This window comes from Poecile atricapillus, chromosome 1 (genome assembly GCF_030490865.1).
Source record: "Poecile atricapillus isolate bPoeAtr1 chromosome 1, bPoeAtr1.hap1, whole genome shotgun sequence".
Lineage (NCBI taxonomy): Eukaryota > Metazoa > Chordata > Aves > Passeriformes > Paridae > Poecile > Poecile atricapillus.
In genome coordinates, this window is record NC_081249.1 from 28,076,558 (window position 1) to 28,101,449 (window position 24,892).

Below are 24,892 nucleotides of genomic sequence, written 5' to 3' on the forward strand. Positions count from 1 at the left end.
CCTCACAGGAATATTTCTACTGAGATAGTTTATACAAAGGTTGGTACTTGCCTGGTTTTGTATCTACTCAGCTGTATCCTGGAAAAAGAACAAAAGCCCACACCTAAGTAAAATATGCCAAGCTGTGCTTTTGTTTGCTTTGTAAGCACCAAATCAGAAGATGTTCGAGATTGGCAGACACTTATGGAGGTCATTTAGTCCAATCTTCCTGCCCAAGCAAGGCTACCCGTAGTCAGTTGCCTAGGTTCCTGTTCAGATGACTTTTGAGTATCTCCAGGAATGGATATTTCACAGCTTCCTTGGGTAACCTGTGCCAGTGCACACTCTTGCAGAACAGAAGTGTTTATTGATTTCATAGGGAGCCAAAGTGTTTCACTTTGTGCCCACTGTCTCTGATCTTGTCACTGGGCACCACTGAAAAGAGCCTGGCTCCATCTTCCTTGTACTCTCCCTTCAGTTATTTGTACATATGGATGAGATCCCTCCTGAGCCTTCTCTTCTCCAGGCGGAAAAGCCCCAGCTCTTTCAGCTTTTCCTGATATGAGAGATGGTCCAGTCCGTTAATCACCTTAGGAGCCATTTACTGCCTCTCTCCATTACATCCATGTATCACTTGTACTGGGAAGCCCAGAACTGGACACAACACTCCAGGTGTGGCCTCATCAGTGCTGAGTGGAGGGGAAAGCTCACTTCCCTTCATCTGCTGGCAGGACACCTTCTAATGCAGCCCAAGGTACCATTAGCCTTCTTCCCATTTGGGCACATGGCTAGTTCATGTTCAACTTGGTGTCTACTAAGACCTCCAGCTGTTTGTCCCCCAGCCTGTACTGCTGCCTGGGCCTGTTCCTCCCAAGGTGCAGCATTTCTCCAGCCTGGCTAGGTTTGTCTGGATGCCAACACAGCCCTCTGGCATATCAGCCTCTTCTCCCAGTTTGGCATCATCTACAAATATGCTGAAGGTACATTTTGCCCCATCACTCAGACGATACATGATACATGATGCTCTTCTCACTGCAGCTGTCCTAGATCCTTCCATAAGGCCATGGACTACATAAACTGAATAATGCTTCTGTGCTAGATTTCCAAAAATGTATGTGTGTACATGTCCTCTCTGTCATCCATCTAACTCCTCTGACACTACAGCTAGAGAAATTTGTGAAAGAGTAATAACATCAAACAGCAGTAGGAATGTTTGCACTCCAAATGCAATTCAACTGCACTGTGATACAGACACTTCTCAGTAATGTATTTCTATAAATTCAACTGTATAGGTTCTTTAACACCTTTAATGACCTTGTTTACTTTCTGCTTTATTGACAGCCTGAGAGAAGTTGAACAGCACTAAGACTTTCCTTGCCTCAGAGGAGAAAACACCAGAAGATATATCTCGACAGCAGAATAGATGTACTCTCCAGCATGTTGCAGTCCTGTTCCTTCAGTTACTTAGCATCAGCTCCTTATTCCCAATTAAGATGATAATCCTCACATTGCTATAACATAGAAGCACTACCACTAAAGTGGCTTGTAAGTCATCTGCCTGAGATTTGCATGAGGAAAGGAGAGGCAGACCTTTCACAAAGCACACCACTAACATGGGTAAAGTCCTATCCAGTCCCATTACTGCAAGTAAAGATGCAGAAGGAAAAGGTTTTCCCTCTTCCTGGTGCAACAGTGGCCAGCACTGACTTCCACTATAAACCCCAAGTAGCTTTCCTGAACAAGGAGCAGTCCTCAGCCACTATGTCAGATGCATATTACATGCATATACATCCCTAGCCCACTCCAGGGTAGGTTTCTTTTTGTTCACTTTCTAGGCCAGTGATATATAGGTAAACAGGGGCATACAGATTTGACTGCTGTATACCATCAAAGGAAGGCATGGGCTTCTTCAGTACAAATTCCATCTTGATCTGGATTGAATACAGCCCAAAATGGACGCATTCAAAGTCATTACTTCCAAAGTGCTCTAGGGTAGAGCAATTCCAATTAAAAAGTTCCAAAGGGCTTGGGAAATTATGAAATGTAAAACAGCAGTGAATGAGTAACTTGCTGACCCAGCCTAATAAACTAGTTTCTTTGATGGATGATAAAAGAACCTTGAGGAACAGTGGTTTTAACTGCTCACAAGTTTTCATGATAACTAATTTAGCTGCAATCTCTGCTATTTCATTCTGACCCAATTACCAAAGGATCTTGCACGTGGCCTTCTGCACTTCCAGAATAGATAAAGCACCTTAAAGTCTTTTTCAAACTTTGAAAATGTACATGGCTGCTTTCAATTAACTCAGGGGGAAAATGCATCATGAAGAACAAGTACTTTATGTAAGTAATGCTACCAGTCAGTTTAGGAATGTTGTTTAATTTTTTATTTTTTTAATTGAGTCAGTATATCAGTTTGAAGCCTGGAGCCTGAAGCAACTCTTTTGAGTAGTGTCGTGTCTTGGGTTTCTATACAGTTGATGTAAAAAAAAGAGCCTCAACTTTTACAGCATTAAATACTAGGACTACACCCACATGAACAAAACTTATTAACAAGATAGATAGACTTCACTGTAGTCAGAAATACAATTATTTCCTCAGATGTTATAATTCATTCTTTGCAAGTAACTGCCTAAATATTAAATGATTCACCTAATTTCTGCAAATCCATATTTAAGTAGTCATTTTCATATTATGCTTTGTCACTTACTTGTTTGCTTGCATTCACTGGATGATCTGCCTCTTAATTTGTATATTTTCAATGGCTGGGATTGTCTCAATTCTGCTTAGAACTGTTGTGATCCAGTTGTATTTGAAACTGTTTATTACCATCCAAATAATAAATAATAACTGTCTGAAGCACTTAGCAGTTTTCTTTTCCTTCAGAGATGTTAATATTAAAATAGACTCTCTTCCCAGAACTGCATGTTCTCTTTCCATTAGCCTTTATAAAAACCACAAACCCTCAAAATTCTGACTTTTCCTGAAAAGAAATACTGCTAGTTTTAATTAATTTCTGTCTGAGTTTCCTTCCCCACTATGACTTGTAGTTAAAAGTAGAACTAACCAAAACAAATAATCACATTCCAATATGGTTTTTCTTTTCTTTTAAATCACATTTTACAATATGTGCATGCATGAATGCCATTAGTTTCTCAAGACTATCTTGGGCTTTGTATGTTTGAGTCGGTGTGCCTGTGCAGTACAACAGTGTAACTCCACAGAATCATCTATTTTCAGAAAAGGATAATGATACCACAACAATTCCTCCCAGGTAAGCATCACTGCTTGATGCAGCTGAATGGTGGGAAGCATACAAATAACTGAGCTACTCTGTGTTACTTTCTTGGCTGCTTTAAGCTTTCTAACTTAGAGACCAAAGTTACAAGAGAGGAAAGTAATGTGCTGGTAATGGCTTGATTTTATTCTTGCATTTTCTTCGGAGCTTTGTAACACATTTTTTTATCTTGTACATAGCAATTCTCTCTGCTCAGGTCTCAGTGCCCAGAGTTCACTAATGTCTCCCACATCATATGGTGGAATGTCATCTCTTGCAGAAACATGAGTGGGACAGAAAGCCAAGATTTTACTGGTATTTCCACATGGCAGAAGAGTCTCCTGCATGCCGCATCATGTGAAAATTCTGCAAATTGTAGCAGTTGGTTTGGTGGGATTTTTTTCCCGATTCTGGAACAACAATTGGGTAATTGCACAATTTTAATCTCGTATCAAGGAAAAGTACACTGCAGGGGTGTTGTGAATTCTAAACTCATATTGGTTGTTCAGGTAGATATACCTGCATATTCACATTTTTAATCATTATCAAAAGTTATTTAAAAATTCCATCATTTAAAACTAAAACATAAACCACAAAACATTGCATTATAGACTGCGATTTAGTGAACAAAAAAAAATCAAAATGCTCTCATAAAGCACTTTGAGAACTAAAGTTGAAAACTGCAGTGTGGCAGGCAGGGTGTACTGCCTGCAAACCATCTCAGTGAAGATTGCCATTAGCTGATGTCATGTGATCAGCCTGACCAAAATAATAACCTGAAGGCAGATGGATGCTTGCTCCCTGATTTATAGCACACTAAGGCTCAGCACTCAAAACTGTATCATCCTTGTCTTGGCATATTTAGCAGCCATTATGTACCAGAACCTCTGCTATTGGTGCCAGTCCTTGGCACAAGGTTGTGAATGTGACAAGCTCTATCCTGAAATGTGTCCCTGCTGCTGGCCATCACGGGTCTGGAGAAATTTATAGTACTTACAAGATACATGTATATAGTTATAGGTGAGATGGGACAGATTTACTGTCAGCCCCCTGCAGTTAAGTTAGACATATTCTGTCTCATTTGCAGAGTGACATAGATACAGCTGGCCCTGGTGTCACACATGACAAACAGGTGGTCCTGCAGAGAGCATGGCCAGCGTGCCTCCTGTGGAGCTCAAGTCTCCTCCACCATGAAGTTCCATAATGCATTCTGCTCTTTTGCTCTCCTTTTCCCATCCTCACAGATTGCAGCCTGTCTGGACGTGTTTCTGCAGCAAAACTGGCATGAAGACTGAGCAAGGTGCCAAGCAAGGTCCTTTAAACAGGCAGTGTGACTGAGTCATAGGCTGAGCAGCCCAGATTAGGGCAGGGCAACATTTTAAAGTACCTTGGGCACCCCTAAAGGCTTGTGGATTTGTATTCTGTATATGAATATATCCTGTAACATTCTCAAGCTTTCATGCAGCACAGCTCAGTTGTATCTTTTTGATGGCCAAATCTACTCTGCTGGTATAAAACTCTGCTACTTTTTGAGAGATTACTACATGAGATGAATTTGGAGCTAGATCATGTTTTAAATGATGATCTGTTCTTTCCTTTACTCCATGAAGCTAGAAGAAGTGGAACGAACTTGCAAGTTAGGTATAGCAAACACAAATCAAAGGAAATAAAAATCAAGAGGAAAGGAGTGGCCTTATTATCAGTGCCCAGGGTTAGGAAATCTCAAATCTCAAGGCTTCCTGAAAAAATCCCTTTTCTTGCATGAGTCTCACAGAGGAGGTTATTCTTAACCACACTGCACAGCACCTGACTGCATTTACCTTTCTGACACTCCCAACTTGTTTCACTGAAGTTACTCCTTGTAATAAGGAGTTGTTAACTGTGTGAGCCTCTGTTTGAATAAGGACAGAGTTTCTTGGTATAAACAAGCTGCATTTCTATACTGAATGAAGAATTTAATTCAAGAACACTTGGTCTTGCAGTCTCCTCCCATGGGAGGCAAGTGTGAGAAAGACTATCCCTTACAAACTGTGTGGAGGACACACTACTCAGGGGAAAGGTCAGGTTGTGGAGACAGATTTCTCTTCAGATTAAGTGTATCTACTGGCAGAATAACATGTTTTGACACATGAGGAAGGTACCTACCCTTCCAGGCAAGTATTAATTTGCAGTTTGCAACAGGCCAGGAGAACTTCAGATAGCAGCTGCAGTAAAAATGTAAAATGTTTTAAACAAACTGCAATCTTGTTATCCTGAACAGAGGCTAAGTCATAAACTACTGCTTGGCAGGGGTGTGTGGGGAAAGGGGGAAATCCTCACATTTTTCATTTACAGACTGACAGAAAGGGCAAGATTGGAAGGCACCAGAGCAGGTCATCTGGTCCAACCTCCATGCTCAAACAGGGCCATCTTGCTGCACCTTGAGGGTATGAAAAACGAGGTTCACTCTCCTGGTAAAATTTAAAAGTTTAGTAAAGGACAATAGGAGACAAAGATAATAAAGCAATGTTTAGTGGCCAGGTGCTTGGCGCTCCTCCAAGAGCACACCTGCTATATCAGAGACACCCTTTACATACCTCTTCTATTACATCAGCCTATTGCATATTCAGATAATTATGCATATTTAAACTTTTCCTCAAACTAGTTTACATGCTCCAAGAACTGTTTAGCATGGCTTCTCCTCAAGCCTGCCTTTTTAGAGCATGCGCATTTCTTGGCTATGGTTTTAATCCGTTCTTATTATCACCTCCAGCTTGAGTTTTGGTCCATATTTTCTACAAACAGCAAGTGCTGATCATTGGCATATCAGTAGCAGGGGTCTTCATCATACATTCATTGGATGTTACCCCAACCAAGCAGGCAGTTCAATTACCACAAGCATAACAATATCACCTATTTCACTACTATGTCTAAGCATAAATAAAAACAATATCTTTATAGCAAAGTTACTTTAACATTATACATATACCATCCATTTTAATATTTGTGAAAAGCCAATATTGTAATATGTATTTATAACAAGGGGAGACCTCATCACAGTTTATAACTTCTCACATGGTGGAGGAGCGCTGACCTCTTCTTTAGCAGCCAATGACACGACCTGAGTGAATGGCCTTTAGTTATGTCAGGGCGGGTTTAGACTGTGTTATCACAAAAGGGTTTTTCACCCAGAGGGTGGTCAGGCACTGAGACAGGCTCCCCAGGGAAGTGGTCACAGCACCTAGCCAGACAGAAGCATTTGGACAATGCTCCCAGGCACATGATGTAATTGTTGGGGCTGTCCTTTGCAGGGTCAAGACTTGAACTTGATATCGTTGTGGGTCTTTTCCAATTTAAAGAGTATTCTGTGCTCCTGAAAAATTGCATCCAGGTGGCTCTCTTTGCTGTGCAGACACCTGTGCAGATACGAAAAGCACAGCAGGGACGAGGCAATGGTGCTTTTAAAGGCACTGAAGGTGCCAGCGCGACGTGCGTGCGGTCTGCGTGTGTCCACGTCTGCCTGTTCATTCCGGCATGTCACCATGCAAGGACCGCCACAGTAGGAGGTGACTGGTGACCAAGGCCACCCGACCCTGAAGCACCCTGAAAGGCCAGACGAGGGCCACGGGGAGGCTGCTGGCGGGCTCCACGTCCCGGCCCGCTCGGTGGGAATCGAACACCCTTCAGGCTGCACGCGGCCGGGCGCGAACCGCTCGCTCTGAGGGAAGCACGGGCCCCGCGCATGCGCGGCCACTGCTCCGCGGCCGCGGCCAGGGAGGGGAGGGGAAGGGACGGGCGGGGGAGCGGGCGCGCGCCGCCGCTGCGCCTGCGCGGGCGGTTCCGGGGCGGGCGGAGCGGGGCCGAGCGGAGCCGTGGGTGGCCGCGGCCGTGCCCGGCGCTCTGCGTGCCGCTGCCGCGGGGCATGGTGAGCAAGGGGCCGCTGCTGCGCCTGCTGACCGCCATCAACCGCAGGAGGATGAAGCTGCTCATGGGGCTCGCCTTCGTCGCCTACGTCGCCTGTGAGTTAGCGGGGGTGGGGGCGGATCTAGCCATTCATTGCCCGCTGGCACGGCGCCCCCCGTGCCCTCTCCCCGCCGTGGGGGAGAGGAGGAGAAGGAGGAGGAAGATGTGGCGGCGGCGCCTCCCGTACCCCGTTGCGCTGCCCGGTTGCGGGCGCGCCGCAGCGCGGCTGCTCTGGCCCTGGCGGGGCAGGGGCTCCCCCGGCTCCGGGCGGCGGGGCTCGGGGTTCCCCCTTTCCCTGCCCGGCCGAAACTTTCCCGAGTGCGGTGGGCGGCCGTGCCGGGCGTCCCCCGGCCGTCGTCGCTCCCCTGCCCCATCCCGAGAGCTTGCGGGGAGCGGTGCGGGCGGGACGTGGCTCAGAGTGTTTCCGCAGCTGCTCTTTTTCTCAGACCGCGCTTTGTCCGCCCCGATCGTCACCTGGTAGCGGTGAGCAGCCCTTAGGGAAGTTTTTCCAGGGTAGGCCTCGAGTCTGGTTTTTGTAAAATCCTCCCAAATCCTTGGGGGGCTAAATAAATGTTTGTTTATTAACTCAGCGCGTAGCTAGAGCCTTAAGAGCCTGGAGAGAGGCACAGAGGTACTTGAGAAAATCTTAGAATAGCCAGTGACGGGGATGTTTACGACTTCACTTACTAGGAGTGAGTCAGATAGATTTAAAATGGATTTTAAAACGTTGTCCTGTCAGCTCAAGCTGTTCTCTTGTTTTTTCTGTTGCAATTTTAATTTATTTTAGCCTGTTTCGTTTTCAGACTCAGGTAGTTTCTGTGTGGACAGCATGATGCCTTGTCAGTTTAGGTAGGGAAAAAATTATCCTCTTGATGCTTGAAGGCACGTACGTATAGGTGAGTGTGTGTATCACAGTTCAGATCCTCCCTTTGGATTTGGGAAGGTGGAGAGGTACAACACAAGTAATTTTGTCAGAGGGGTGGTGTGTCCTATCACACAAACACATCAGTTCCCTTCATTACCATATGTTAATGTCTTTACTAGACCTCACTATTTAGGTACTTCTGTTACCGTTTGTGTTTCAGCTCTGACTTTCAGGACAGTTTGTTTATCCAAGTGACTTAAGGCCCCTTGCATCCTGACAGCTTAATGTCAGTTCTTATTTTGAAAGGCTTACATATTTTGCTAAAAGTGATAGATTTCAAAATGAAAGTTAAGATAGGCTGCTGTAGAAACTGGATTTGCGTGACAATTGATGTGGTCACTGGGACCTACCTATTGGTTATATTCTGTGGACAGTAATTGATGTTTGCTTTCTAACTTCGTGAGTAAAAGTTAGCCTTAAGGAGAAGCCTTCTGACTGCTTGTTTTTTGGAATTCAGAAAAAAAGTGGAGGAGGACAGGGACTGCAGGTCAGTGTGGAAAAAAAGTGACTTGAAAAGGGAATAAGTTGGTGTCTGATGGAAACGTGATTTTGTGAATCTAACATGCCGTGCTTTCCCATCTTTTGACTAGAGACCAAAAGTAGTGGAATCCTTTGGTGTCAGCTACATAGTATGGTACGGTAGCAGATGCCACTGGTCTGTCACATTCTAGAGAGAATATTTTTTGTTTGCTTTTCTCAGAAGTAATTATTTATGATCCCATTCACCTACCCTAAAAGGGTACTCCTCACAGTGTTAACTGAATCATCACTACGCTCTACTTGCAGGCAGATAATGCCCGACTGAAATAGCAGAGAATCTGGGAAAACTGAGCTGCTGGTGTAGGTGTATGTGCTGGCACTTCTTACATTCCTTCTTTCTGAAGGACTCTTCAAATGACTAAGTGTTTTTAGGCTGTGCGTCTCCTTTCCATGAATTTCCATTCAGTATTAGGGCATGGGCATTCAGACTTGGAGCACATTTTACAGGGAATTAAATAGTTGGCAAGTATATATATTTTTTTTATTTTTTTTTTTTTTTGTGAACTAGAGGATAGGACTTTTTTTAATAGTGCTGTTTTGTCAGCCTGTGTGTGAAACCCTGAGTAAATGTTTTCGGAGTATAATTTAGAAAAATGTCTTATTTCACAGAAATCTTTTGCCTTTGAATGCAAATTTATTACAAAGGTGCCTGAAGAACTTCTCTGTGCAAGTTTGCAAGCTAGAGAAAGAACTTGGTATACAGAGGAAAGGCTGTGAGCTATTTCACTCTCAAGTCATTGAGTGGCTCTCTCAGTAGTTTCTGGGGTATCAGTCGTGGCTGGGCTGTCTTGGGTATCTCTGCTCCACATCCATACAGTGACTGAAATTTCTTTGTTGTGCACCAGATGAGGGAACTGGTCTGGACTGAGATCACCATGTTTTGAGTTATCTGTTTGACAGTGCGGGTATTCAACAGCTGTTTTGGACCAGCTTGAGGAGGTGGTGCACAGTGGTAAAATGGGATAAAAGCTGGCAGTGCTGCTGGCAGTGTTGCCATCACATGCTTTGCAGGTTTGCAATTAGGAGGATATCTCCTAAGGAGTCCTGTTTACTTTGGTTGAAGTGCGGCCATGATATGACACCATTAGGATTGTGTTAAAGATCCCTGGAACTCCTTTATGGACTTCACTCGGCTCCCTAGCAGCACTTAGAGCCTGAAAGATCCTTACTTGGATTTGAATTAAGGTAGTATTTGATGCCTCGTTTCTGTAAATCTAATTTATATTAATTTAAAAAGTCATTCACTTGAAACATTGTTCTGTGCATGGTTTGTATGTATAAAAATAGAAGTCAAAAGGAGCATTTTTGTGCAGCAAGCAATTAAAAGCTGTTGTTTCCTGGGGAAAGGAAGTGAATAAAATTTAACATTTACCTTTTCTCTAGGCCCTGGGTGAAAGGGGTGATGTTTTTCCCCACTACGCAGGTGGTGAATTTGGAGATACTGCAGCCAGCAAGCTGTCTGAATCAGTCTGTAATATGTCAGACTGCTACTCTTTTTTTTTTTTTCTAATACTCCTCATAATTAGCTTAGTTGACTCGCCTTCAGTGCTGTCTTCTGTGAACATTGCATGGCTATACTGTGCTATAAAAAATGGGAAATGTTGCCCAGAGGTTGAATTTGCATTGCCCTTTTAAAGGGCCAAAGTCTGCTGCTCCAACTTTGCTCTGATTTAACCTCCAGCAAAATAGTGCAGGAGTGCTATTGCTAACCAAAATGAGGTGGAGGGGTGTGTGGAGGGGGACTAAAACAAATTCTTTCAGGCATGAGCTCCATGTACATGATCTTGGAGCTGTTGTGAATCCACAGCTTCAGAACATGAGGTGATTAAGCAGAGGTGAAGTGGGTTTAAATGTTGTCTGTAATGAGAAATGTAGACAGATCATAAAAGAGCAGTCAATTAAATCTATAATGTTAAAAAACTTCAGTGTCACCACAATATGAATAACTTATATGCAGGCTGAGAGTTTTCTTCCGTTTTTAAAAACCCCATCTGTGTGATGGAATGTTAAGATACAGGCGTCTTAAACTCGCTCCCTTGGAAGTTTTAAATGTTTATTCGGCTTTATATGAATATGCAGTCATGCTTCAGCAGTCTCTTTGCAGAATGAGGACCTTATTTAAGTTGTTGGAAATACACTTAGAATCTTGTAGTCAGGATTTTAAGGCCAGAGCTCATCAATCTGCATGGTTTGCTTTAATCTTGATGCTACTGTAAATAATCTGCTGATGTCTTGGTATGACAGGGCAGTTGCATGTTCTTAATGAAATAGTTAAGAGCTTTATTTCTGGTAAAGTAGAGCAGTTCTCTTTGCTCATTTGTCAATCAAATGGTTCTCTGGAAGTATATAGTAGCCTTGTTCCTTTTCCACGGGGAAAATGGAATAGTAAGGTGCTGTCATGAGATCCAAACTTAAGACCTCATTTCCTTTGCAAGATAAATTATAACACAGCTATTAGAACAACTTAAAAATGAAATTTCAAAATAATCTGAGGGAAGTACATCCTGTAGTACAGTGGCTTGAATTTTCACAGCATTGTTCGTTTCCATGGTTGTTATCCTTTGTTTTATAAGATTAGCCATTTGTTTTTGTCAGATTTTCATCAGCTAGGAAGAATGCAATGTTCTCTTCTCAAAATATCGAGGTGTGATTGAGCTTTTCAGTTTTGAATCATAACAGCCCCTTGGATGTTGCTTGTCTTGCATACCTTCAAAACTAAGGTTAAATGCTACTTAATGTTCTGTTTTGATTAGCTTTTACTTCCACTTTTCATAATAGAAAAGCAGTTATCAAGTTGGTCCTGCCCCATTGCTTCAGGGTATCTGTCTCAATGTTATTCAGCGTCAGAAACATTCCTTCCCCAGCCATTTTATAACTAGATGTCAGGATTCATTGGCCATGGAAGAGTTAGAAATGGTTGTGTAGGACTTCAGGCTGGCTTGCTTTTTGTGTCAGCTTGCCATGGATTCTCCACCAAAAAAAATTAAACCCAAAACATTTGCTGGCTGGGTTTACATTCACCGAGTTGCCTATCATTTGTGGGTTTATGCAAATAAGTTCACTGTTGTAACAGCTTCCAGTTCCCTGCTCATCAGGCTTGCAACTAGCTGCACTCGTGTAGCTAATGAAAATTTGTTCATGCTTGAGTTGTTTCTTAGGAATAGATGGACTCTGACTATGCCATTGCTAGCCATGGTGTTTTAAAACAATTTTTGGCATCCTGGAGAAATTATCTTACAGTTTCTCTCTTCTCTCCAGTTAATATTTGTCTTTAATCTATTACCTCCACTTAGTATTTGTATCTTCTGCAGCATATGCAGGAGACAGCACTGTCATCATTCTACTCAAGGACAAACACTCTTAGAGCTTCCACCTTCTTTACCCTCTGTTTTTGCAAAGGCAAATGTTTCTCTGACATTTGTATTACCTGTTTCTTTTTCCTGAGGTTGGTTGACCAAAACAGAATTTGGTTGAAACTGGTAGTTTTCAGCATCTAATTTATGGACTGTAGAGAGGGAGAGGTGGGGGTTATTGCATCAATTTACTTGAAGGGGTTTGTGAAAGGTAGCTGGGGAAAGTGAGTTTGTTTCAGTTACAGTGCTGACCATTGGAACATTCTGTGAGTCCACTAAAAACAATTGGAGCTGTCAACAGATGGGTCAGTGGAAGAGCAGTAGTAAAGAATGATATGGTGAAGGTAAGAGGCAGGAAGGAATAGTAACAGTGAACAGAACTGGAGAAAAGACTTAATAGAAAATTTCAAGAGAAGTTTCCATCTGGGAAACTGAGAAAAAATCAGTTACAAAGTGATGATGCTAATTGAGATGTAAGAAAAAGTGTCCTTGGCTACCTTCCCATGCAGTATGAAGCTCCATTAACTCTTGTAAAGAAAGAAAATCTGCTTAATGTTATATCTTAGAGCTGTGGAAGGGCATTGGTTTGCCAAGGTTTAAGTGTTTGTTCTTAAGAGAGGGTGGAGAAATTTCCTGGTGATTGTGTTGTTTTTGTTTTGCCAGTTAATGACTAGCTGAAAGGTTGACATAGAGGCAGTGGTGCTGTCCAAGATACAGAGACAGCATCTTTTCCTTAGCAAACCCTGTGTTCTTGTGTCTAGAATACTTCTCATGTAGGAAAAACTACAGTTCCTATCTGCTGTCTTTGATTTGGGGCAGGAACTTAACTGTTGGGCAAGGCATTAGTTCAGTAAATGCAATAAGAAGAAGTATTAGCCGTACAGAGATCTGTGTAGACTTACCAGAGGTGTATTTTCTTTTTTTTTCTTTAATCTCTTAGTATTGAGGTTGTTGTATGTTCCCCAAAGGCATAATCTTAAACTTCACTCAGGAAGGTGACATTTCTTAATACAAAGTTATGATTACTAATTTTATGTTGTTATCTCCAGTAATACTGCAACATACTTTCATCAGTAAAATGATTTTCTAAAGCAAATTAACATATTGCTAGAATTACAGATGGAATACAGTTGAGAGGGTTTTTTTAGTCTTATGGGATCTAGACAATAAAAGGCAGTTTGAAATATGTTGGCCAAATCATAGAATGGTTTGCGTTGGATGGGACCCTTAAAGGTCATCTAGTCCAGCCCCCCACTGCCATGGCCAGGGACATCTTTCAGTAGAACAGGTTGCTTAGAGGCCTGTCCAGCCTCCCGTTGTTTCCAGGTGTGGGCCATCCACAACTTTTGTGGGCAACCTGTTCTAGTGGCTTTCCTCTCTCATGGGAAAGAATTGTTTCCTCGTGTCTTACTTAAACCTCCTCTCTTTCAGGCTAGCACCATTGTCTCTTAAGGGTGCTGCCATCTCTTGAGTAGCCCATCAAAGTCATACTTCTCCAATTTACCCACAAGGTGTTGTGTGGGAAACAATTTTTTATTTTTATTAATAATTTATTTAGTTTCCTAAAGAAAATAATAGTTTTCTTTACATTATTAAATATATAAAGAAATTAAATAAAAACTTTAATGCAATTGTGTTAAAAAGCATTTTATGATTTCCCTTTACATGCTCTCCCTTTTTGTCAGATTTGCATCCTGAAACAAAAACCTTATTTCTTTCAAGAGACTGAAGCTGCTGAGTGATTGTGGAGAGTCAGATTTAAGCAAAAAAACCCCAAATCCTCTTTTGAATGCCACTGCATCTCTCTGAAATTGAAAGTTTGACTGAAGCAATTCACTTTCAATGTTCAGAGCATACAAGTGTGCTGTAGAAATTCTGGTTATGACTGTAAATCAATTCATATTATTCTTGCATGCTGTTTCTCTTGATAGTGAAATCTATTTGTAACAAACATCATCTTGTAATATTTTTATTCTGAGGAGCAGAAGTTTAAAGGAGGGCGATACAGGGAAAAATTCCTGTGCTTTCAGCTAAATCTATTTAGACAAAAATATGCAAAAGTTTTTTTAACATAGTGTCCTGAAAATGCAAACAACAAAGCAGTTGGGAAAGAATATGATTTTAAAAGAGATTGCATCTGATTTTGGTACAGTTGGATCTCTATGGACATCACAGTTTTGCTTTTTAAAACATCCGTTTTAAAATGTATGTGATGCTGAAACTAGTGTTGTCGCTAATAATTTCATATTGAGTATGTATTACTGTTGAGGGGCTGTGGTACTCTGTGACTTGATTTTAATGTCATTTAAAGAGACCCAGAGAAGAGAGATAAAGGTGCAGGTTTCTTTTAGGATTGTGTTTTTTCGTACCTTCAGGTTGTGTGCAGTGCTGTTTTTCTGGTTCCCCAGCCTATTGTGGATGACTTAATTATGGCATGCAAGGTTCTCTTAGTCTAGTGATCTATACTTTATAGAACCTGTACAAAAAATATTATTGCAGATGACAAATTCAAAGGATATTCAGATGAAAACATACATCCTATTCCTATGTTCTGAGGATCTGGAAAGATAACATTTGCCTGTTATTGAAGTGCAGCTGGTCAGAGTTAAAAGTCTGACTATGATACTGACTTGTCCATTTAACAGTAGATGCTCAGCAGAACCCCAGCCAAGTGCTTGGGGTTTCTGTTGTATTTTTCAAGTGTGATTCACCAGATTTTGTAGTTTGTGTTGTTGGTTTTGTTTGTTTGTTGGTTGTTTTTTTTTACTTAATGTAGGCAGGGTTGGTTTGTACCCAGAGGATAGCTCCTGGACTATTCCTTTACTGACAGTATCCCAGTTGTTGCAGTCCTCTGCATCCAGCATCATTTCAGAATGGGGCGTCTCTAGAAAAACTAAACAAACTTAAATTTTCAGGAATGTAAATATATTCAGTAGGAAGAAAAAATTCCCCAACACATTCTTTATTCATATACGGCTAATTGCCTTTTAAGGTAAGTTTGAGAAGTCTTGAAAACCTGCAACAGTTTTGCTTGCCAAATAGTTACAGCTTAATCTCCGAGGCTGGGGAAAGAAACAAAAAAGCATTAGGGTTTCCTAAAAACCTAATTAATGTTTAGTCAGATAAATGTAAATACCTCTTTAATAACAATACTGTGATTAGGGCATTAATATTTTAATACTTTAATAAACAAATATTTTTTTTTTAAAAAAAGGATCTTTTAGAGAGTTCTTCACCATTTCACTCAAGGCATGTTGTTCTTCTCTGGAAGCCTTCACTTTGAAGTGTAATGTCCGTGGGAATGATTAATGACTAATGTATTTTATTCTTCATGGTACTTGCAATTAATCCTTGCAAAAATGCTACAATAAAAAATTATTTCCCTCATTATGTTATGAAAAGGATGCAAAGGGGGGAAAAAAACACCTCAGAACAAGTAGGTATAGTCCTAATTTTACTCCTCCTACAGGCCATTAAACCAGGCTATAACAATTCAGGTATTCTGATCACTTCCCTAATGGCAACTTACTATGACCTTAATCAGTCATTAGGTGAGGTTTACATCAGTCTTTGAAAGAAGAAGTAGAACCTCTGTCTCTTTCTCTTGTAGGTGAGTGTCTTAATTGTTAGGTTACAAGTCATGCTTCTGTCTAGTCCGATGAATCATGAATTCTTCCCTTGCTCAGAGTTCCAGTATGTGGCAGGAAGACTATGTTTATGAATGCTCTCTAGTTGGATGAGTTGGAAGTTCTTCATAGAGTATGTTCTGTGTGCCTGTGGGGGGTGAGGGTGTTCAATTTCTACAGTCTGAGAATTGGCACAAGACTATTATCCTGCATTAATACGTTTTGGCTTAAAAGATTTGGCTTTAGGCTTGAATTTTTAAAACTGGCTTTTAGAGTGAGGTTCTGGGTTGTGTTAGTGTTCGCTCAAATTTGATCCATTAGGAGTCTCATGCTTTTGAAAGCTGGGTTTGTGTGTAGTGCCCAATTCATGACCTTGCTAATGTGGAAGATTTTTTTAACCATCCATGTTTGCAGCTTTTGTGGCCTGAACTTGATGGGCCTGTCAAGTGCTTTTGCCATGCCTCTAAGGAATTTCATCTTGAAAATAGGCTTGTAATTTTCATTGTTCTGCTTGTGGATTTGGACTTACCTCTGTGTGTCCATCGTTCTTGCCTGAATGTGAAACTAGCCTTGACTGAACCTTTAGGGCAAGGAAATCCTCTGTGAGCCAGTGCTTCTGGTTCTGCTGCTAGGTAAGCCCGTTATATAAACAGCTGTGTATTTGGAAGAGAAACAGCCAAACCTTATTTCCACTCTTGTACAAAAATCTTAGCTGTGATCCCTTCAACCTCGGTGTAAGCTCCATGTGAGCACCAGTAGCCAAAGAGATCATTTTTAGAATTGGGCATTCAGAATCCTTTGTGAGGGCAGTCAGTATATTGAAATGAGTTATTGCAACATTTCTCTACATGAGACTTCAGGGTTCTTCAGATCTCTTTGTGTGATAATTTCTGTGTGGTTAATTTTTTTTTTTTATTATTTTTATTTTATTTTGTTGCAGCACTACTCAATATGCTTTGTAAAAGTTTAATGCTAGGTCATGTATTCCTGCAGAACTGGGATATCAAAAATAGTGTTTCTGGAAGGATGTGGATGTCTTTTTGAGCTTCTTTTCCCTGCTGTGGACCCTGAGCACACGCAAGTCACATGTTTTCTTTAGGAAGTCAGTTCTTTGTATGCAATGTGGCTTCACTGTCTTTGCAACAGAACTGGGAGGGTGGTATTTGTGTTGCAGCTGGCAACTTTTTTTTTTTTTTTTTTTCTTCAATCAATTCCTACTTCACCAGCTTAAACCCAGATGCTTCCTGCCACTGCATAACTGCTTATATTATTTGTATGGGTTTCTGTAGCCCAGAAAAATAATTCTTTGTCAGTATAGCTCAGTCGTGTTTAACTGGAGAATTCTGTACCTGTAACTGCCAGATGATCATCATCGTTCATTGAAAGAAAACAAAGTGGTTTTCCATTAGTGTTACCATACATAATTCTAAAATCCTAGCCAGAGGGTAAATAACTTGAATTTAACTGTGCTCAACACTATATCCTGTTTTCACCGCATTAAATTTACTTTATCTCGTTAGCACAAAATCCAGGTTAAAATCAGTTGGATTTTATGGATCAGTGTTCCAATACAATAAACCTTCCCTATCTTTTCCCCAGAAGATGACAGGAGGTTTTATAGTATCACCACAGATAACACGGGGCCCTCCTACAACTTATTTCATAGTCTCTCATGGATTCTTAGGAGTTACTTGTGAATTACTTAGCAGCACTCAGTACTTAAAAACAGTTCAATAGCTTTGCCATTCCCTGAAGGCTAGAACAACTGCATTACTGAATCTTCTTTTCGCCCTCCCCACTCCTCCTTCCTGGGAATGTTTAAGTACTCCTACCTGGAAGGTGCCTGTTTTTTAGCAGCTTTGTTTCTGTAACACCTCATTGTGTAACAGTGATGGAAATGTATGTTCAGAGCCTGAAGGTAGACAAAATACTTTGCTAGACCTTCAATACAGCTTGCAAAATCTGTGGACAGTTTGGAAATTTTCTCTTTGTATGGTAATACTGCATATAGGCTACTCCCTAAGACCCAAAGTAATTTGGGTGCTTAGCTTGAGCCTTGTCTCTTAAAGAGCAACTCTAGAATGATTTTCTGGAGATGATTGGGGTATATTTTCTGTGTTGCTTGTTTTGCAGAGTCCCTAACATACCTGTGCCATGTTAACTTTGTTTATCTTGATGTTGCCAAGTTGTCAAGTCTTCTTGGCAGTGTAGCCTGGTTTATGGCTTCTCATTTTTTCACTTTAAACTGTGTTCTGTTTCCTAGTTGAAAGTTAAAAGCAAAGTCAGTGTTCTGATAGTCTTCCTATAATCACCTAAACCCTGACCAGTTTCAGAAGATTTTATTTTTTCTAGTAGAAAGTAATTTGGGCAGCTGGATCTTTTTGTGAACATCTGTTGCATCTTTGGTCTTTGATTTTATATTGTGATTTATCTTTTTGTAAAACTTTTTCCATACAAACAGTAATAAATGAGTTTTGCTTGCTTACTGAGGCATTTCAGATTGTAAGCTCCTCCCTTAAGATATAAGCTACCTAAGCTTAGGTACCTTTTGTGTCTACATCACAATATGTATGTTTAGACACAATTATATGTGCACACAGTATATTGCTACCTTTAATGCAGGGCTCTTGAAGCACCTCTTTGGAAAGGTTCATCTCTAACCTGTAGTGGCCAGTCTTTTGTCATTCTGCAGTTTCTAATTTCTGTGGTTCAGGTCTACAGGGCTCCTTTCTTGCTCTTATCAGTTTTTTCCCTAATAAACAAGTCAAGTGTTCTGGTTTATTTAATCTGTGTGCAGTGACAAATTACAGTTTAGATAATACTTGTGTATATTTTACAGTCTTATGTAATCTCATCAGAATTCCACCCATACTCTGAAACTGTGGTCTAGACACTTATATATGAGGGGCTGTCTATGTAACTTACTTAGATAATTTGTGATTAATATAGTAAATATTATCTTAAATTCATTCTGATGATAATAGGAAAAAATTACCTCAGGTACTATAGTACATACATGTACTATATAACATTGTAATGTTTTCTCTCTTCTTCTTTTCCAGCTGTATGGGGAAACTTTGTCAATATGAGGTAATGTATATAATTTTTGTATTGAATATCCTTATGTTTAATAAAATTAACTTACCTTTCCCATCAATATATATAAAATAGGGAGAAAAACAGCAGTTCACACTGTTGTTTGGGTGGTTGCTAAGCAGCTGATAAATTTTTTTTTTTTAAATGTAAAGTGTTCAGTCTCAAAAATGATTGTATGTTTGCTACAGATCTCACCTGAGATTTTACTCACATTTCATCTGCTTTTCTGTGCAGTAACTCCTCTTCTAATTTTGGCCATTTGGTTGGCATACCTAGTTGTATAGGCTTGGATTCTACTTTTCCTTAGCACAGATATGACTGTATCTCAGTGATAATGTGGGCTTAAATATTGAAGAGCAGCACATTCTCCACTGCTTGCCATTATTATATTTCTGTACCTAGAATCAGAAATGTGCTTTGGAGAGTTTTTCCTCCTCCACAGTTAATTGGTAGAGATTCTGATGGTTTAACTGCTGAAAAGCAGAAAATCCTGCATTGTCCCCTAGAATTTTTCCTTTAGAAATAGAAAGACAAACAATATGTATGCAAAACGTGCAGATTTTCACATTTCTGCTTGTATGTGAGTTTGTCCTGCAGGAAAATTCACTGGGAAGACACAGCTGTAAAAGAAATTGAAGAGAATATGGGGACAGCTTGTTCCCTACAGCAAAGTCATTGTGTATACAGGACAAAATATTTTAACATATTGTTTTGCTAGTAAAGGGTTTTGGTATTCTGTTGCCACTCTTAGCAGTACATAGTAACAGAAGTTTGAGACAAAATTAGAATAATAATTTTCTCTAGGCTCTAATTCACCCAGGACCCCTTACCCTGGGGCCTGTTCCTATCCCAAGTGGTCCACTCTACTCCTCTTGGAGTTTCCCACCCTCAATGCAAAGAGTGCTCAGCTGTCAGGCAAACAGCTGCTGGGCTTCTGTGGCTTGCAGATGGATATATCAGTTAGATTGCCATGTTATCATGACCAGCAACTTAGCAGCTGTTACACGAGCAGCTGAGCATTTCTTAAAGGACAAGAACCTCAGAGAGGGGTTTGAGGAGGAAGGTGAGTGTGGGATCTAGGGTGTTTACTTCCTGATAAGCTGACCTTACAAATTCTGCCACTGCCTGCCTCTGAATGCTTATTTGAGATGTCCTTTATAGAGCTGTTACAGGGGAAAAATTATTTCTGAGGAGCTGATGTTGGTCCTCAGCCAGTAAGATTTTGTTAGGAGGAAATGCTCATTGAAAAATAGACTGCAGAGTTGCCAGTCATTGAGTTGCAGAATTTGTGAGTAAAAAACAGTAGGAACTATTTTGAGGGGACTTTTTTAAATTCTGAGGGGTTTTCCAAATTTTCCTTGCTGACTTATAAGAGAGGAAAGGCTGTCTGTTCCTCAGTTGTTTGCATGGTTTTTTGTAAATTTCTGTTACTTAGGAAAACATTTTCAAAATCTACCAGGATAGCTTAATATTGCTTCCTTATAGTAAATTCATTCTACATTAGCTTTAGGGGTTTTATTTGCCACTAGTGTAATAAATGACAACCTGGTTTGAACAGATGGTTCAGGGAATATGTGTCTTACTGTAAGAATTTACTGTATTCTTTAGAGATACAAATTATTCTAGTCAGTAAGGTCTTTGCCTCAGTAATAGACTGAGTTGACTTTTTAAAAAAGTTTCACAGTGGGTTATGAAGGGAATCATTGCTTTAACTTCTAACAGTGTGGTGTGTATATATATATATATATCTGCCTAACAAAGGATCTTCTGTTTCTCTAGGTGTAATGAGTTCAGGTCCCAAGTAAAGGAGCTCTTGTTTGTCACTTGAAAGAACTGTATTTTATGTTGGATACCCATGAATCCTCTAGTATGCAAAAACTTAACTGCTGTGAGATAAATAATTCCCCTTTCAGAAGGTTTAATTGAAAAAAAATAATACAATAATACAAATGTTAGGAAAATTGCATAACCTTGATGCAAGAGGTAGAATTAAAAAATACATATTCTACACTTGTAAAAGTTTACTCAAAAGTGAACATAACTGAGACACTTTACATAATCAGCTAAATAAGCACACAGATTTGTGCAAGACACCAGTCTTTTAGACAGTATTCTGTTTTCATAAGTTACTTTGATATACTTCATTCTTGGCCTCATTTCAAATGAGTAACATTTATGTGAGAAGTCACTATTGTCCATCAGGTGGTTCCTGAAGACATGTTTTAGTGCAGTTGGGCTTTTTTGCCATGTGTTTGGAAAAGTGAAAAGTCAAAGTGAGATACATTTGCCTAAGGGAAAATCTTTTGTCAGTATATGGTAAGCAGAGACCTCAAAGAAACATTTTGGGCCTTTGCACAGCAAATTTACACTCAAAACCAGTAATCAAACACTTTTCTAAAATGAAATTAATTTTCTATGTAAAATGAATGTCATTTTTATTGATACTGTTCTTTCCTGTGGTGTGGGATCAGTTTCTGCCAAACTGATAGATTTCAATGGAAATGAGACCATCCTCTTTAATTCATTCTAATAATGTTTTTGAAATAATACTAACTCGAGATGCTTTGAGGATGCTGTTTTAATATGATGCAGGTGCAGTGGAGCAGTTATTGCTTAGGTGTGCATTATGTTTTTTCTTTTCTTGCCAACAGGTCTCTTCAAGAAAATGGGGATCAGAAGGTGGAAAGTAGAATAGAGGAGGTTAGTTTGCTAACAGTTGTAATCTGATTGATTTTGAGGACTCCATTTCACTCATTTCATACTGAAGTGTTACATTTAGTTTAATCTCATTACTCTTGGGTCTGCTAAAACCACAACATTGGATTTGTGTCTGTACATAAGTTTTTTAACTGTTCTTTGCTCTAGTGGAGTTTCTAACATTGATCTGTGACTCCACTTTTTTTCATTAAAACCTTTCTTGAGAGTGATAGATCTGCTGATACATGTGCTGCAGAGACTATGGTAGAATCCTCCCAAGAACTGTTCTATTTCTTACTGAAAGGATGTACACAAATTCTTTCCTCCGACTGCCTTACAAAATGTGAACTATATACAAAGTGCATTACAAATTTGAAGGTACCCAAAACTGCTTTGCTTTGTTCATAACTAATGAACAAACATAGCAATATTTGTGGATGGGGAGGATATGCAGTATCAGGGCTTTAAGCACAAGTCCTGGCAATTTCTGGAATAGACTGAACATACTAGTGGTTGTGAACTATTGTATCAATACTTCTGAATTTCCATTTCAGCCTCAATTTGTTGTGAACTACTGAGAATGTGTGCAACAGATCTTTCTCCAAATGTTTCAGCCTTGAAGTCTAGTAACAGTACAACAAAGTGTTAAATAGAGAAGTCCTTGAGGTTGATACCCTGTACCCTTGTGTGGGTGCGTGTTCCTGTACTAGTGTGGTCTGGTCTGCCTAGTGTCTTGTACTCCAGAAGGTTTATATAGCAGTTGTTCCTCTGGACACAGTGAATAGCCCCACTGAAATGGTTTAAAATCAATGGAGAGCTTGTATTCTTAGTTTGTCTTTTGTATGCCTCTCTCTGTTTTTTCGGTTGGTTTGTCTGTTTTTTTAAAAAAAAATCTGGTAAGTGTTGCAACAAGCATTGTGAAAATTCCAGTCATTTAAGAAAGGTGAAATACTTGAAATTCAATGTGTAGATCAGAGTTTCTGTAAGGTGTGAGAAGTTGGGCATTTCTGCATCTTATTTTTAAAGTTGCATAATGTCTTACACCATCAGAATAAATATAACTGTTTCAAGAACTACTTGCTGTTCCACAGAGCTAAATATTTAATGAATATAAATGACAACACCGTATTATTTCCTCTTAACATGAATATGCAGCTTTATTCAGTTTATGAAGCTCCTGAATTGTCTAGCTCTAACCAGAAGTATTTGTATAAAACGAATTAATGGTGTTTGCTGGTGTGCCGCCACTTAGTACCAGTTAGAACCTCTGACAGCTTTCAACTTATGTATTGCCCAAGATGGTATATTTTGTGACAAGGCTTTAGTAAACTTAAAAGCAAGAGTTCAGGGACTCCTGTTGAAATTCAGCAGGACTGTTAGAGATTTGGGTCCTGTGATAAAGAAACTGAAACTGATGCCAGCTTAAGTGATTCTCTCTTCTAAAGTGATTCTTTTTTCTAAAGCTCTGAAAATGAAAACTGTGTTTTCTAACAAATTTCCTTTGAATATTTTCTTAAGTCTAAATATAACCTCAAATCATGATGTAGAATATATTTAGATATTTAAACATGATGTATCTTTAAATTTGCATAGCATGTTCTGAGAATTTACAGTCATTTTCTGGAGCTCCTCTCTCTGCATCCTCTGTATGCTTATCTGTTGTCCATTTAAATAGTTGATGTTTAAATTACTGTCCCATTGTTCTGTTGCTGGATGTAGATTAGCTTTTACAATCTCAGACAAGTCACTTAGGACTTCATTTTGCCAAATAGGAATCATAACATTGGATGTCTCTATGGTACTCATAGCCTTGAGTGGTAAACTAAGGGATTTAATTTCACACTTTCCTAGGTGATTTGATTTTTGGTGGAAAAGGTTCAAGGAATTTTCTACATAAAGGGGGCTTTAAAATGTAAGTTTCTTGGAGTCTCTTCAGTAAAGATCTGCAAAAGAGACTTTTTGCCATGATTTTTGCTCCAAGGCAACTTCCTATGTGCATGTTTTATTCTTCAAAGATTAAATGTTTTTCCTTTATTTCAGGCTGTTGCACCTCTAAGGGAGAAAATCAAAGATCTCGAAAAAAGGTATGTAATCTGCTGAATTTGAGAAGCAGCTCAAAGGTACAGTTTATTTTCTGTAGCAGTCAGTTCTGTAGTTGTAGGCTTGAAATAAATTTTTGTATATACCTTCAGCACCTTTGATTTGTTAGCATTCAATGCCCTGTCCTCACTTATATATGATAAGACAGTAATGGTTAAGGTATTCAGGCTGATTGATCCTACTAAATCGAGCTAGGAGTGCTGGACTCTCGTAAAGTTCAAATCCTGTGAAGGAATTTGCGATTTGGAGTCCAGCTGATGAATTGATTACCATGGTTTATGTCTGCTAAGACATACTGGTTTAGTCTTTGAGAGACTTAAAATAAGTTTTACCACATTTTTCCATACTTGTGATCGGTTACTCTGGTTCAGTGATTTGCTTGTGCATCTTAGACTGTGTATGTACTTTGAATGAGCTTGACTGACCTGCTTCTCTCAGGATTTGTAAGGGAATGTGTTATCCCTCACTCTGCCTGTTAGTCTTTGTGTCACATCAGTTCTCTGATCTGGGTGTCCTCATGGGCAATATTACATCACAAAATTAGGTCTGGTATGGCAGTGGGAGCTATCAGCTCTGACAGGGGCATGGTGCTTTTTCCAGTGGTACTGTTTTGCAGGTGACACTGTTGGTGTCCCAGGCAAAGCAGAGAGTGCTGCATTGCAAAGGGCCGAGTCTGGATTGTCCAGGTGGTACCAGTAAGCCCTCATGGGGTATTGCATACCAGTGGTTGTGTCTTCCTCTGGAGAGTGGACAGAATACCATTGCTGCTGGCCAGAGGAATGCTTGACACCTGCAGTGCTTTGGTGTTCAGAGTTTTGTCTTGTCAGTGAGCAGCTGCACCTCCTCCTCTTACCCCTCCTGGGCTGTAAGAAAAAAAAAAGTAAAAATTTCAGTTCTGTTTTTTACAATTGATTTGAAAGGTTCAGTGACCTGCCACATTCAATTTATTTCAGTGAGAATACTGAGCTGGTTGTTCATCTCTTAATATGCACATGAACTTCATAGGTTGAACTAGGTGTGTATTGGCAATATGAAACAATTTGCAGATTGTGTCACCACCTTGCCAATTACAATATTAAATTAATTTACTTAATCTTTGTTGATAGTCCAGTAAACCTTCAGCTTCAGTTGTGGGTAGTTCAGGTATCTTCTTCTGCCATCCACAGAAGACTTTTGTGGGAAGGTATCCTGATTGGCTCTTTTTTATTTAATAATTGTTATATTTTTTCAAATGAGCAATGAATTGTTGAGTAGAACCATTGAGTTAAAGCTTCTCCCATAAGCCATATAAATACTCTTGCCTTTTCATGTGTATTGATAAGTCTTGTTTCAGACATCTAGGAAAAAGGAGAAAGAA

General features: G+C 39.9%; 1 protein-coding gene across 4 annotated transcripts in view; it reads left to right on the plus strand.

Moving 5' to 3' along the window:
• The first annotated feature begins 7,072 nt into the window (after positions 1-7,072).
• The window catches only part of UXS1 (UDP-glucuronate decarboxylase 1), a 56,475-nt gene continuing 38,655 nt past the window's right edge, over positions 7,073-24,892 (plus strand). For 2 of the 4 annotated variants that reach the window (XM_058860645.1, XM_058860660.1), the window contains exons 1-4: positions 7,073-7,254; positions 18,705-18,732; positions 21,390-21,438; positions 23,476-23,519. In XM_058860645.1, coding sequence (XP_058716628.1) covers positions 7,158-7,254; positions 18,705-18,732; positions 21,390-21,438; positions 23,476-23,519 — 218 coding nt within the window. In that variant the 5' untranslated portion in view covers positions 7,073-7,157. The remainder of the gene's footprint in view (positions 7,255-18,704; positions 18,733-21,389; positions 21,439-23,475; positions 23,520-24,892) is intronic. The other 2 variants (XM_058860654.1, XM_058860665.1) reach the window with 1 other exon arrangement.